The 14369-nt window shown below is 41.3% G+C and overlaps 1 protein-coding gene across 1 annotated transcript in view; it reads left to right on the top strand.

Annotated features, from left to right (window-relative positions):
• The window catches only part of LOC133020680 (adhesion G protein-coupled receptor A3), a 183590-nt gene that overhangs the window by 27034 nt on the left and 142187 nt on the right, over positions 1 to 14369 (top strand). Inside the window, exons 3-6 of the mRNA XM_061087349.1 lie at positions 420 to 491; positions 2839 to 2910; positions 3161 to 3232; positions 3662 to 3825. Coding sequence (XP_060943332.1) covers positions 420 to 491; positions 2839 to 2910; positions 3161 to 3232; positions 3662 to 3825 — 380 coding nt within the window. The remainder of the gene's footprint in view (positions 1 to 419; positions 492 to 2838; positions 2911 to 3160; positions 3233 to 3661; positions 3826 to 14369) is intronic.

The following is a 14369-nucleotide window of genomic DNA, read 5'->3' as shown; positions in this document are numbered from 1 at the left end:
GTTGGAGGACGACCACTATACCCCTCAGCCACAGCCGCCCTAATCTATGTCTAATATAACATTTGAATTCAACACTTTATCTAGGTTTAGTATAAGTTTTCTTGTGTCACATACTTTGGTCTGGATGTTGTTTAAAGCAGGCCCTTATGCAAGGTTTAAGTCCTCATTTCTGTAGCTTGAAACCCTGAGACCTTCCCTTGATTCCCAGTAGATGACAAACCCTTAGTCTGAGGACTGTACTCTTCTTTGTGAGCAATATAAACATGCTCATGCATATTTCCAATGACTCACGTTTCCTTGGAAAGCGTGGGAGTGTATCGTGAGCGATAGATTGATAGATAGATAGATAGATAGATAGAGACGACTGACATAACTTTTGTAACTCTTTCTCTTTCTCTCTCTCTGTCTCTCTTCTCCAGGGACCTGAAGAATAATTTGATTAGCACAGTGGAGCCCGGGGCCTTCCGTGGTCTGCTGGCTCTGAGGAGACTGTAAGTATGATGGAGCCTTCTAATAGCCTTCTCCAGGGGACAAGTTCTCTGGCTTTCGAGGCGACGAGAAAGAAGAGTGTCTGAACTGCAGAGCAAAAGGGAGAACTGAAATATTTAAGTGAAGCAAATATGCTGAAACTACTATTTCAGGCTTCTCTGAACTTTCCTGCTCCAGACAAAGCCAACTGAGGGCCGATCTCAAGCAGTGCCGTCCTTCACGCTAATACAGCTGGACACATTCACAAGTGGGAGCTGCCTGCTGTGATTAGGGAGGGTGTCATGTTTTGGCAGACGGGACATCGACTGTAGGGGTTAAAGAGAGGGGAGTCATTTGTCATTCACTTTCTCCACAAAGTATTTGGGGATCAGAACCACCAACCTTCTGCTGAGGATGTAGTTCCATCCTTTTGTCTCTAAGGACATTTTCATCAGAGGAAATGCTGGAGATTTGCAAAAAAACCTTGAAATAACACAGGGTTTATACGGATGACAGATCAGGGGGAAGTTATAGCCTCACTAAAAGTTAAACGTGACAAAATGCAATGGAAACAGAGTTAGCGGATAAATTATAAAGTAGGCTAATGAGGCATGTGACATAAAGGTCCACTGTGGCTCCCACTCCACTGAGGAGGAGGGAAATCAAGGACCACTGAAGACACTATTAGGGTGCTCATTTTGATGAGTTTGAAGTTTGACTGCTGCTCCACACGTCATCTCTTAGCACTAATTTATTGGTCTCCTGCTGCTGCAAAAATAGTGGCATCAGCTGTCTAACGCACCCAACTTCTAATACAAAGGTAGTAGATCATCATTCTGAAGCCAGTTCTTTAAATGCTGCCTTTGCAAAAGAAAAGAGATGCATCCGTTTCAAGTGATATAACTGTCACACTGTCGCATTTATCCGTGTCCTTAACGTTGGCATGGTTGTTAAGCAATAGATCCATTAGAGGGCAGCAAAGCCTTCAGGTTTTCTAGCAACAACAAACATGACGACAGAGGAGGAGGTTGTGATAATGTATATGTCTTTAGAACACGGCAAAAGCTGCCGTGCTGTAAACGGCGGAGGTTTGTGAGTCCAATAAATACATAGTGACATATAGATGTCTGTAGTTTCTTACGGACAAAATTAAGTACGGACCCAGGGCTCTGTCTATATATGAATCTAATTCCTAGCATAAATTAGTTTTTAAAGGTTATGATGAATCTACCTTCAGTTTGCTTCCATTAACCACCACAGGTAGAAACTTGATTGACCGTTACAACCTGAAGGATCAAGGGTACGAGGGAGTTAAACAAGCTAGCCACTACGAGCGTGTAAATCTGCTAACATGCTAGCTGATCACTGTTGGCGGTTTTCTGTGATTTATATATAGTTTTTAAACTGAAACATATAAGTAGTGATAATAGAAAAGGATGTCAATTGTCTTTTTATTGTTGATTGTTTTAATGTTAACTGTCCTGGATGGCCACAGACACCGGCAGCAAGGGTGCCTTTCCATAAGGTTTTCATTTGTAAAAGGAAGAAAGTGTTTTTTCTTCCAAAAGTTAAATATATATCATTATATAATATTGTTAATTGACATCATGCAAACTTGGTTTTTAGAAGTTACAAAAGACCTTGAGTCTCCTTTGTGACGCAAACATGCACAAAGCTATGGAAAGAGTTCAGTATTAGGGGTTATTTTCCTTTTCCTGTTATTTTGGTGAACTTCTACTTTCTCGTCGGATTCTCTCATCCTGGCTTTTCTACATGTAGGCATCAGAGTGAGTGACATGATTTCAGCCTGATAGTTAGTGGGATCTGAGCTGGCGGGCACACATGCAGCGAGTTAGCCAGGCTGATTCGGGGCGCGTGTGCACCGAGCTCGGGGAGCAGCAGAGTGCTAATTTAAGTGCTCCCCAACTGGTGATTACTCGAGTGCTCTGCTTATTTTCCCACAGCTGCTCCGGCAAAGCAGCTCTTTAATTACAGAGTACGAGGGCACGGAGCCACGGACGTGACAGCGCTCAGCCACTCTTTTGCGCGCATGTGTGTGTTTGTGCGGTTGTGCGACTGCGGCGCTTATGTGAGGAGTAAAAGGTTACAAAAGGTCAGGAGACATATTGGAGGATGTTGAATGGATGAATGAACATGGCGCTGGTTTACTAACACAGCTTTCACAGCTGTTTAAGTCCCCTTTGTTTTAAAAAGGCAAGCAAGCATGAAAACAGACACTAACACAGACTCAGATATTTTTGCAGATGATTCCCTTTGTGCCCTGTCTCTTGTTTGGTCCACGATATCGAGAATTTCTGATTTCTACATGAACCACTGGATGTTCTCTCTCTACCTTTTTTGTCCTCGCAGGGACCTATCCAACAACAGGATTGGCTGTCTTTCCCCCGAAATGTTTCTCAATCTGGGCAACCTCTCAAAGTTGTGAGTAATCCCTACATTGAGAATATGAATTGCATTGCTTTATGCTTAATCTACGTTGTATAGAGCCTGTGGTGTTTTTATATGGCCTTACCAATGCAAAACATAATACAGTAATTTGGATTTAGTGCGAGGAGTGGTCTGTTTCTCAATGAATGTGTGGGTGTGTGTGTGTGTGTGTGTGTGTGTGTGTGTGTGTGTGTGTGTCTTTGTGTGTCTGTGTGTGTTTGTCTGTTCTTTTTTCCACAAACAGGAATTTATCTGGCAACATCTTCTCCACACTCACCGTGGGACTCTTCACACACCTTGTGGCTCTCAGAGTGCTGTAAGGCAAACACATGCATGAACACAAAATAACAGATTGAACCTCAGCGGTTATTGTTTAGTGTACAGCATGGTAAAAGGGAAAAAGTCTAAGGCCGCTTTCACTGCAGATATTAGCTCTTTGTTATAGCAGAAAAACACCAGTGTAACTAATGACATTACCAATGACTGTTCTGTGTAGGTGGGCCAGTAACACTTGCCAGTGAGTCAGCGTGCACAGTGCTTACACCCGCGAACTGGCACACTCCAATGGAATGAAACCATCATTAATTTCATCATTTACATCGCTGTTTTTGTAACACGTCAAAATGTGACAAAGCACTCGATTAGTTTAACTGCTGAATTAATTAAATCAATGGACGCTCGCTCAAATGCAGTGACACATACTCAAGCACACAGTGTGTAACTGTACGCTGGGACTTCCCACCAGGCACTTCCACACTGAGACCTTGTTCTGTGACTGTCAGCTGAAGTGGCTGCTCCTCTGGGCCCGAAGCAACTCGGTGAGGATCGGGAACGACACGGTGTGTGTGTTCCCCACCCGCCTCCACGGCCTGGAGTTCCGCAACCTACGTGAACAGCAACTCAGATGCGGTAAGAACCTGTTAAGTCAGCGAAGAAGTTAAAGGTCCCATAATCAACATGTTTCCAGTGTTTCAATTTTGTGTTAAATATCCAGAGAACACCTCAGTATAGATAGATAGATAGATAGATAGATAGATAGATAGATAGATAGATAGATAGATAGATAGATAGATAGATAGATAGATAGATAGATAGATAGATAGATAGATAGATAGATAGATAGATAGATAGATAGATAGATTACTTTATTCATCCCCGAAGGGAAATTAAGTCGACATAGCAGCCGGTATATTTGAATACAATAAAATACAATAAAATAAAATAAAAATATTGAGGTAGGAAGAATGAAAACAGAAACACAAGATAAATAGGTAGATAAGGTGCAGTGGCAAGATGATGGTAATAGTACTGATGATATGATGGTAATGTTATTGTTAGACAGTATATAAAAATAGTACAGTATATATAGTATATAATTAACATAATATATATTTATATATGATAGTAATTATACCAATATAATAGCAGTATATAGTAATAATGGCAGCAACAGTATATATAATAATAATAGTAAATATAATAATAATAATAATAACATGTACACATGTATAAATATGTGTATATACAGGAATATACAAAGAGTATGATATAATATGATATGATATATAGTAGAGGTATAAATATAAGTATTTGACTATACAATAGATAATATAATATACTATGAGTGTAAGAATATGTAGACAGAGCGTGCAAAAGACAATATTATTGTATAAAATGATATATAACATCAATATGGTTTATATTAACACATATCACATATGATGTGAAGTAAGTGTATATGGAGCAGAGTGTTTTACAGGGTACACAGTGCAAGGAGACAGGTATATTTAGTGCAGTTCTGTGATGGTGGCTCTGACAGAGGTAGATGAGTTGTACAGTCTTTTTGCGGTTGGGAGGAACGATTTCCTGTATCGTTCCTTAGAGCAGCAGGGTTGAATGAGTCTGTGTATAGTTTTGCATCTCCCCTCTCATGCTTCTCTCTGGAGTGACACATGGCCAGGCCTAACACAGGTAACAGATTGCTGCCTACTATTGAAGCTTGATAAAACTGGCGATGGCCAGTCAGGGCTGAAATGAACATTTTCCTGTGTTGTAGCTGCTAGCCTAGAGACCGAAATACTTGTTCGGTGTTTCTAGTTTTCAAGTTAAAGAAAAAAAGAAACCGAGTTGATGGGTGCGGGTGAGCTGAGCTGCGGAAGTGGCTGAGGGGGGTGATGGTATAGTTTTGACATCACAAAAGTCCTGACAGTTTCTAAATCCAGGCGGCCCCTTTCTCTATGGATTGAACATTGTGATACTTTCATCGTATTTACATACTCATATTTAACAACAATGAACTGTTTCGATTAAGATAATTTCCCACAATATTTAGTAACATTCCTCCTTGCACACTTTACTCCCTGCATCTGAATTTGTAGCATCAAGTGCGATGTCCCACCGACAGTCCCCGGATAATGCTCTACATAATTAGCACTTCTGTTCATCACTTAATGAATTGATCCCACCTGGCATCCCAGGTGTAAATTAGTCCTTGAGTATGAGACCAGAATAAAAGCCAGCGGCTCCCTGAGTTCTGACACTTACTGTCTTACAGACTTTCCCATGCAGGATAAATAAAGTATCTTCTTTATTCTGACGTGATTGGGAGACAAGCAGGTTGTCACTTTGAATGACAAATAAAAAAGCGTTATCAAAAGCAAATATTGGAATGGAGCCCCTTTGTGAGAGCAACAGGGCCATGTAGTTCTCCTGGATGTCTACTGCGTTATTGAGACAAATATCTAAACGCAACCAGACAATGTAACTTTGTTCTCCATTAAATTCCACAATGTTCCTCCAACAATAGAACGTCTCCATAGATTTCCTTTTTGTCCCAAGATAAGCCAAATACAATCTCCTCCCATGAATCCTGTATCATTAACACTAAAACTGGTACTCTTAGGACATTTTAAATTGAGGAAGCACCTGTTTCAGACCTTGAGGCTGGATTGAATGGTTTCTTTAGATGAACTTTTTGCTGAGCTCTGACGAGGAGGAATCTATAAGATAAGGGACATCGTTACACTTTAAGAATGGCCCCTGAGACTTCTCATCGCCAAGAAACAGTTTAATTTCACTAACGTCACATTTTCAAGTGGTTGGCACAATGAGAACATGATTAAGTAGATCCAAGCTGATAATAGGCTTCCCTCTCCTCTGCTATCTCTGCACATGCTGTGAACTGTTTGACAAGACTAATATAAGGCGTATAATATAAGATTTAGTGCTAAATTGCCAGCTTCCAACCCCCGGGGAGGAAGAGTCTGTTAATTTAGTCTTTGTGTGACCTTTGCCCTTTTATGCACCACCTGTGTTATGGGCTGCAAGTGCCTTAGAAGCCAGAGGAAGGAAGTTATGCGGCCGAGGTTTCTGGTTCAAACCCGTGGATAAGAAGTTGTAATATGTGCTGGGAAAATGTATTAGCTGTGCTCTCCCTTGCCTCTCAAACCACTGTCAAAGTGCTCTGAGCAAAGTATATAACACTTGAGCTGGTAGTAGCTCTTTTTGGGCCGCTCACTGGTCGGTGGGTGAAGGCGTTAGCTCTGAAGTTTAACTGGGCAGTTGCCAAGTGTGAAAATGTCTAAATATACTGCAAGTGGTTGGTGGAAAAGATCGGGTGTACCACACACACATATATGTATAGAATATACAGTATATACTTTAGGGAAGTTAGAGAGGGGGTCCTTCATATGAAATGTCATATTGGCTGAACCTACATCAAAGTCAGAAAAGGAAAAAATGCCCTGTAGAGCTGAAAACTTGGCATCCTTGTTTAATTCATGGAACTAGTCCTCCTAAAATAGTTCTTCAATATTATGTAACTTTCTGTTGTTTGTGTGCTGGACGCTGTGTGCAGAGCTTTTTATAAACACTCAATGGTGCAGACTGAAGTTAGAAGTCTTTGTGAACTTCCTAACTGGTTTATCTACAATGACGATTTTTTTTTTCCCGGAAATGAAACGGAATATTCATCATTACTTTTCTTGTGTGTGGCTTGTATTCGTTTGAATAAGTCACTGAACTGGTGGTCTTTTTCATACATTAAATGTCGGATATTTTTAGAGTTCTGTTAACCTGTTAAGCAGCACCGGCTCACGGGCGGGCCGGTGCTGCCGATAAGCCTCAAACAATGTTATTTTCAGAACTGCCTCGTACCGCTAGATACTGATACAACATATCATTAGAAAGCTAAGATCATTCCGATTCAACTGATGTAAACCATTTCAAGATCCGATCACCACAGCCGGTACAATTAACGTCTCAGTCAAGTCACTAACACAAAAAAAACAATCACAAAGTCGACGTCACTCACCTAAGAAGCATCATATTAATCCACAGATCGCTAAAATTCCAACGAAAACAGTCTTGGTACATTGCCAAAGGTCCAGACGATCCAATCCAGTAAGATAATCAGTCCAAAACACACTATTACATCAAAGAATAGCCACAGTCAGCTGTTGCGTAATCTCAGCGAAGCCAGCTTCAAGATGTAAACAACATGAAAGATGTTTATTTGTATAAATTTTAAACCATATGACCGGTTTTGCCTCCTTTATATAAAAGTATGATTTTGAGTGTAAAAGTAGCCTTTTTAGCCAAGGTGGTTACCATAATTCCAAATGGCCTTTGTGGAAAACGCCTAGACATGCCCTTAGGAAAAAATCTGTGAAATATTCATTTTCTGTGGTATTGTTATCAAATTTGAACCTGGGCTGGTCAAGGCTTCAGGCCTCGGGTCCCAGTGTGTTTTCCAGCTCATAAGTCCCAGCTAGAGTCATCTGCAGGCATCTGTTTAACAAAAATTATTCAGGCGGAAATAAAAACCTTCTACTTCACTGTGTTCCAACTGCTATTACTCAATGTCAGTAGCACTTAGACTGATTCTGACTGTTGGGGGGGAAAGTTCAGAATGTAACCTTTCAAAGAGACCAAGCTCATGCATGTACTCCAAATGGTTCAAGAACAGCTTTCAATTTACTTTCGGTACTCCTCAGACAGACATTTTAGGCGAATCTCACCCGCTGCTTAAGAGGCTACGTTGTATATCAACATTATTTGCAAAAACTAAGACTAAAGCCTAAAATATTAAGAAGCATGTTCAGTGCCTACCTGTGCAGGTTTTAAGCAGAGCAGAATGGCCTCTTTACTGTTGTGACTCAGTTAGCTACAGTAAAGAGAAATCCAAAAGTCTTTCTGAACGACTCGTTACAAACAGGCAATCTCCGACTGCCTCCTTCCCCCCCCCCGACTCCCCTCCACTGCTCTATCTCCATGCTCTCTGCTGCCGTCCACAGGGGAATTGTGTCTCATATGTGATAGAATCGTCTTCCTCTTCTTCTTACATCTGGCTCATGCAGGGGATATTGCTCCGGAATGAGAAAATCCTTGGTTAGCGGTCGACTATGTCGGTTGCATTTGTGCACGAGTGTGTGTGTGTGTGCGTTTTAAGTGAAGGGACATGAGATGAATATTCACTGCATGCACGGCGTCTGCAGACATATTATGAGGAGAAGTGTTTCCCAGTCTGCAGCGTGTACATTGCCGTGTTCACCTGCAGGGTTGTGTGTTTGAATACACAACCCGCGTCATCCAGAGAAGTCTGCACCACACACACTCTGGGGTTATTCTGTGTAATCCTCATTATGCCTGTTTTCTCATTTACGCAGAACAAACCAAAGCAATTACAGGGTAATTCTGCGTAGTCCAGCGAACAAAGAACCCTGAGTGGAATCCAGTGGCAGGAAGAGGAGCATTCCTTTCAGGCCTTAAAGCATCCATTAAGGGATTACAATGAGGAAGCTTCCTGCCCTTGCCACGCTTGGATCCATCCGCCTTTCGACAGCCCACCTCCATCTTGCAGTATTTATTCACTCTGTACCAGGCAATTTTCAATTAGATACAGTGGTGTTGCTCTAACCATATTTTTAAATCGTATTTGATGGTTGTTATTTTCATATGGTTTCACTTTGTAAAAGTATGCCGTGCAACAGCCAGGACCTGGTTATGGCTGTTTGGATGGTGGATGTGCTCCGAACCTGCTGCTAGCGTCTTGTTATCAAGATAAGTGATTGGACGGGATAACAATATTCTGCTTCTACTCTCACATAACGTTGGACATATTAATATTTCTCCACTGAGATATTCCCCCCATTGTTTTTATGAAGGTGCCTCATAGAAGATGCATCTGTTTCTTTCTCCGGCGGCTCCAGCGTGATCGGTAGCATGTGTCTGCATCATACATTCCGGCAATGAGCCCCTGTCCCTCCACCGCTGCAGGTCGGGTGCTGCCTGCAAATGAGAGGGAATGGAGGGGCGCATGCGGCTTCCTGTCACGATCAGGTGGCTTCCTGTGTTGAGGTCAGGTCAGGCGTCTGTTTTACTCATATAACCAAAGGCCTCTGGTTATTAGACTCTGCTGGGATGAGAGCCACAGAACAGACGTGAAGTGCGGAGCTCACACGGCACGTCACATGCCGCAGGACGACTCTGCTTTCTGTAGCTGTTTTTTATTGCATGATGACACAGCAGTGCAACTGGCCTTTATGGGCATCATGTCATTAAATTAAATTTCATGAGCAGGCCTGAGTCTTGTAGCCCGTGGTGGGCCTCTAATCAATGATATAAAAATATCACCAAATATGACTCAATGTCGTCTGTCATATTCGTCTTTGAAGCTCCGTCACACACCTCTTTTATAGAAGGAGAAAGTGAAGGGAGTGTAGAAAAACAAACTGGAGAGTCAGTCAGAGACGGAGAACATCTGCCTGCTATATTTTGAAAACTGTTTTGATTTTGATCAAAGTCAAAACTGAGGAGTTCAACTTTCAGCTGTGTGTGAAGAAGAAGATCAGTAAATAAAAAGACCTCACAGAAACTTATTTTTTGTCAACAGGCGTCAAAATGGACTTTTACCAAAATGAAGTATATAGATGGAGAATTACATGTTTTTACATGTTAACAATTATGGACTCTTATTATCTCTTTTGGTTAATATATTTTTATATTTATATTTCAAGTACTTATACACATCGATGAAAAAACAAGTAATGTTATCTGATGCCGCAGAAGGAGCTCTGATTGGCCTGACCTAAAAACAGACTCCAAGCTGAAACTGCCCAATCAAAGATCCTGTGTCTCTCTGTGGGCCGTCCATTCAACTTTTTTGCATTTTAAATATGATTTTCAAGCGTTTGCAGAGTTCTGCCTGCCGGCCGAGAACCATGTCTGTCATGGGAACGTGTTCTGCTAAGCAAAGTTAACGCCAGCTAACAACGCTGTCAGCAGAACAGGAGAGAGGTTCTTCGGCGCAGTTTAATTTCATAACTTAACTATGAGACACCCACATTATATTCACATGAAAAAAACAGCAAACTTCACTTCTGCTCGCCCATTCGCAGTCCAGCTATATACCATTTAAAAATGGTTTAATTCAATGAATAATTCATCGTTCAAATACAGAAGAAAGAAATTGATTCACTAATTGGCAGTAAAGTTTGATCTCTTATAATTTCATGCAAAGAAATGATCCCTGATGGAAAAATACTAAAAACGACTTTGTCTTGTTTTTTAGACACATTTTTGAATAAACCATCCTAGATAATGCTAATTATAGAAATAGTTGTGTTCCCCGGGCTGCTTTATAGTAAAAGCCCTCTTCGTTTTTGGAAAATTGAACACGTCTAATATAAGGCAGTTAACAGCAGGAAGCTCCATTTGTGTCAACAGTAACGTAATATTAATTCTTATTCACTGAGAGCAGACAGTTAACCATGAGGCTCTTATTAATGAGATAACAGATCATGTTAATCCTTTATTCGTGTGAAGTCTGAATTCAGTGAGGAAAAAATGCTGAAAATGATATCAAAATTGGTTTTGGTTTAATACATTTTTAAATAATTTCATTGAGTTTCATATCAGTGTATGACGATTGGTGTGGTGACACACTCTAAGATCCATCTATAAAGATTTGTAGCCGTTGTATACTCACAAAGCCCTGGTGGTCAGGGTGCATTACCGTTTGCTCTACAGACTGAGCCACACTGTTAATGAACTCTATCATCAGGCCTGTCGCCATCTCTCTTGCTCCTCCACACACACACACACACACACACACACACACACACACACACACACACACACACACACACACACACACACACACACACACACACACACTGGCACACACACAGGCACACACACAGGCACACACACGCAACCAGTAACTGCATCTTTGCTCTGCAGTGTCCAGCGGGCGAAGCCAAGCGGCCGCTCTCTGATCCTTGGCTCAAAGCGTTGTTTCAACAGTATCAGCATCAGCCAAGTCAACAGTCAATGGCCCCTCTGCTGTTTCAGCTGTGTGTCACCCGCAGGAGATAACAAAGCCTCAGCTACTGTCGCCGAAGACTAGCAGAGTCTTAGCACTCTAACAGGGTCAGCTCCAGTAATTACACAGAGATGTCATCACGTAAGATCCTATATTAAGGAGATATTTGTAATGGTACACACCAAAACATGACGCTTTTGATAATGCATCTATGATTGTAAATCACAGGAATTGAGGTCAAAGCCCTACGTGTGTTAATAGCTGTGATTGCTTACTGGCCTCTGCAGTAAATACACATAAACAGTGGAAATGTTAGGTTCTGGGCTGTAGACATGCTGCCACATCACCCGACATGGATCTTTCAGTATTGTTTTTTTTTTTTCTTCTGCAAAGCGACACATGAAGCAATAAAGAGACTTTATGACCCTTGTATTGAATCGCCTGTCAGACGGCAGCAGAATCTACCATTGATCGGAATACAAGCGAAGGCAAGTGCTTGCTTATACTGCTCTTTGGAGCATATCCAAGGAAATGTCTGGCCCTGTATGAACCAACAGGGGCTGAAGGTGCTACAGTGAGCTGGGCAACGTGCTGAGCTAATCCTGTTAGGGAGACTTTTATGGTGATGATCTATATTGTTAGTTTTAGTTTTGTTTTTTCAACTTTGTATGAAATATTTTTCTCGGGCCTCTTACCCACGATGTTCACAGAATAAGGTCAGAGGAGGATGATCACCACATATTTGGAATAACAGAGTCCCTTTTTCTCTTTTGCGGTATCTTTATGACCCAAGGTTGAGTAAGGGGGCCAAATCTGTGAGAATGGACTTTGACGTTCATGGAGACTGATAGAAAGGACACAAAAATTGGTTTGGCGAGGTCAGCCAAGCTTGATACTCCACATATAATGTAAAGGTTTGAGATCACCTTGACTTTGAATGCTTATAAGGCACCTTTTTGTAAGGACAGCTAAGGGGTGGTGATGGTATTCCAGTTTGCTAAGCCTCCGTTGCTGCCAGTACACTACATTTATTACATATACCATTACTAATTAAGGAGGCAGAGGAATAACTGATCATCTGACACATAAGGCAAGTAGTGTTGTCCTAGTAGCCTAGGAGATTTAACTGAAATGGAGAAGTCCGAAAATTAAAAAAAAATGGGACAACAAGTAATGGCTTAAGTACGAGGGAGTAGAGAGTACTTGAGCAACTCAAGTGTAGGTTTAATTGTGGATTGTCGCCTATAGCTGTAGTAATGTAGACATTATCTGAATTAGCAGAGGAGCTACAACATATATATGTATATATATAATAACATCCAGGAGAAGGAAGACAGGGTTGTTTTTTCCCTGCTAAAAGGTTTCCTTTTCTTTTAGATTTTCCTCACCCTGGTCATGAGTTAAGGGCAGAGGATGTTGCACTATGTTGAGTCCTATGAGGCAAATTGTGATTTGTGAATATGGGCTTTACAGATAACATTTGATGGATTGATCAATGTAGGTAGGTAAGTAAGAAGTTAGGTAAATAGGTACTGTATGTGGATATCTATACATGTAGCTAGGTAGATGGGTAGGTAGGTAGCTAGTACTGGCTTTTTGGTTTGGTACCGACATGTACCGAATGAATGCAGCGAGTCCACGTGTTGAACTTATTTGAGTGCGTAGGGGATTCAAATTCCTTTAGCAAAGGACAGGATGTGCAGTCGGTTTGTGGTCATAGCAGCCGCAGGAAAACAAGAGTATGAAGACCCTCCCTAATCATTTAAGGCCGCTTTGCGGAAACACTTAAGTTTCACAGTCAACTTTAATGACGACGGACAAGGGCAAGTGTATCGTACAAAAGCTGACATTGCGCAACTGCTATTGGTTATGTAGCTGGTAGCACATCCAACATGCTGACTCGTTTGAAACGGCATTAACATTAAAGGGACAAGGAAAAAACAAGTTAAGTGCAAACCCATCTCCCCTCGACATTAAGCAGCTGCTTGCAAATATATAGGACGGTGTCAAGGCAATAACGAGCGTCATAGGTGTTTTTTACCTGTGGACATGCAACTGTTCTCTGCTGTTGAGAACGCAGGGTTCAAACACACACTGTAAGTAATTGAGTCCGGTTACAAAGTTCCCTCTTGCATTTCAGCCAGAGTCACACCAGCCCTCTATCAAGTCAGAGTGTTCTATACAGAGGAGAGATAGCCAGTGCCATCAGGGCATCAAACCCTCTCTGCAAACAATGTGGGCAAGTAAATCTTTTTGAATAAAAAATTGAAAATGCATCAATTTAATAAGGATTATCATTCACAGTGCAGGTTAAGTACAGTTAATTTTCTACATGCTCTACGGATATTTATTTGACCATTTTTATTAATTTAGTTATCAGTCTTTATTTTGCTATTTTAATTTTGTACAAGACTAAGAAAGACACAGACAGGGTTGAATAAAAATAAATACAAAATCAGTTTAATGTTTTTTGTTTCTTGCCTCTGCGAAAACTTACCAAACCATGACCTCATAACAGAGATACATACCGAACCATGATTTTTGTGTACCGCTACACCTCTACACTTTTGGTCACCTTTTGCATCTCTTATTGACAATTTATGCTAAAGACATCATCCATCTCCAGAAAAACATATTCCTTCAACCTGCGATACGTCCCTCATAATAGCCAGTCCACGCTCACCAAACCAAAACTGATACTTTACGGCTTCATCATGATCAGAGACACTGACTTATCTTATACATCATACAGTATAATTATAATAATCAGGGATTTTAGGGATCATCACTAAATATCAAACCCCCTCCCATATTCTAGCGTTGGACTTAACACTCTCCTCTGTCTTCTAATGTAATCGTTGACGTTAGCATATTCTCTGGCAGAAAAGGCTTGAGGACTGCAGGTAGGTAATCCTATCACTGATGTTGCACCAAGCGTCCACAGCATGTAGGAGTCAAGGAGAGTCCAGGGGAGTGCTCAAGGCTGTTCTCCTTTATCAGCTGCTGTTCATCTCACTCAAGAGCATCAACATGTGGGATTGACGGGGGGGGGCTGGAGTGTGACCTTGACAGAATGCACAGCGTGTGCATATTTGTGTGTTGACAGTATTTTTGGGGGGCATGCACATGT

The sequence above is a fragment of the Limanda limanda genome, chromosome 15 (genome assembly GCF_963576545.1).
Source record: "Limanda limanda chromosome 15, fLimLim1.1, whole genome shotgun sequence".
Taxonomy (NCBI): Eukaryota; Metazoa; Chordata; class Actinopteri; order Pleuronectiformes; family Pleuronectidae; genus Limanda; species Limanda limanda.
Note: the sequence above shows the minus strand (reverse complement) of the source record. Positions and strands in the feature narration are given on the sequence as shown.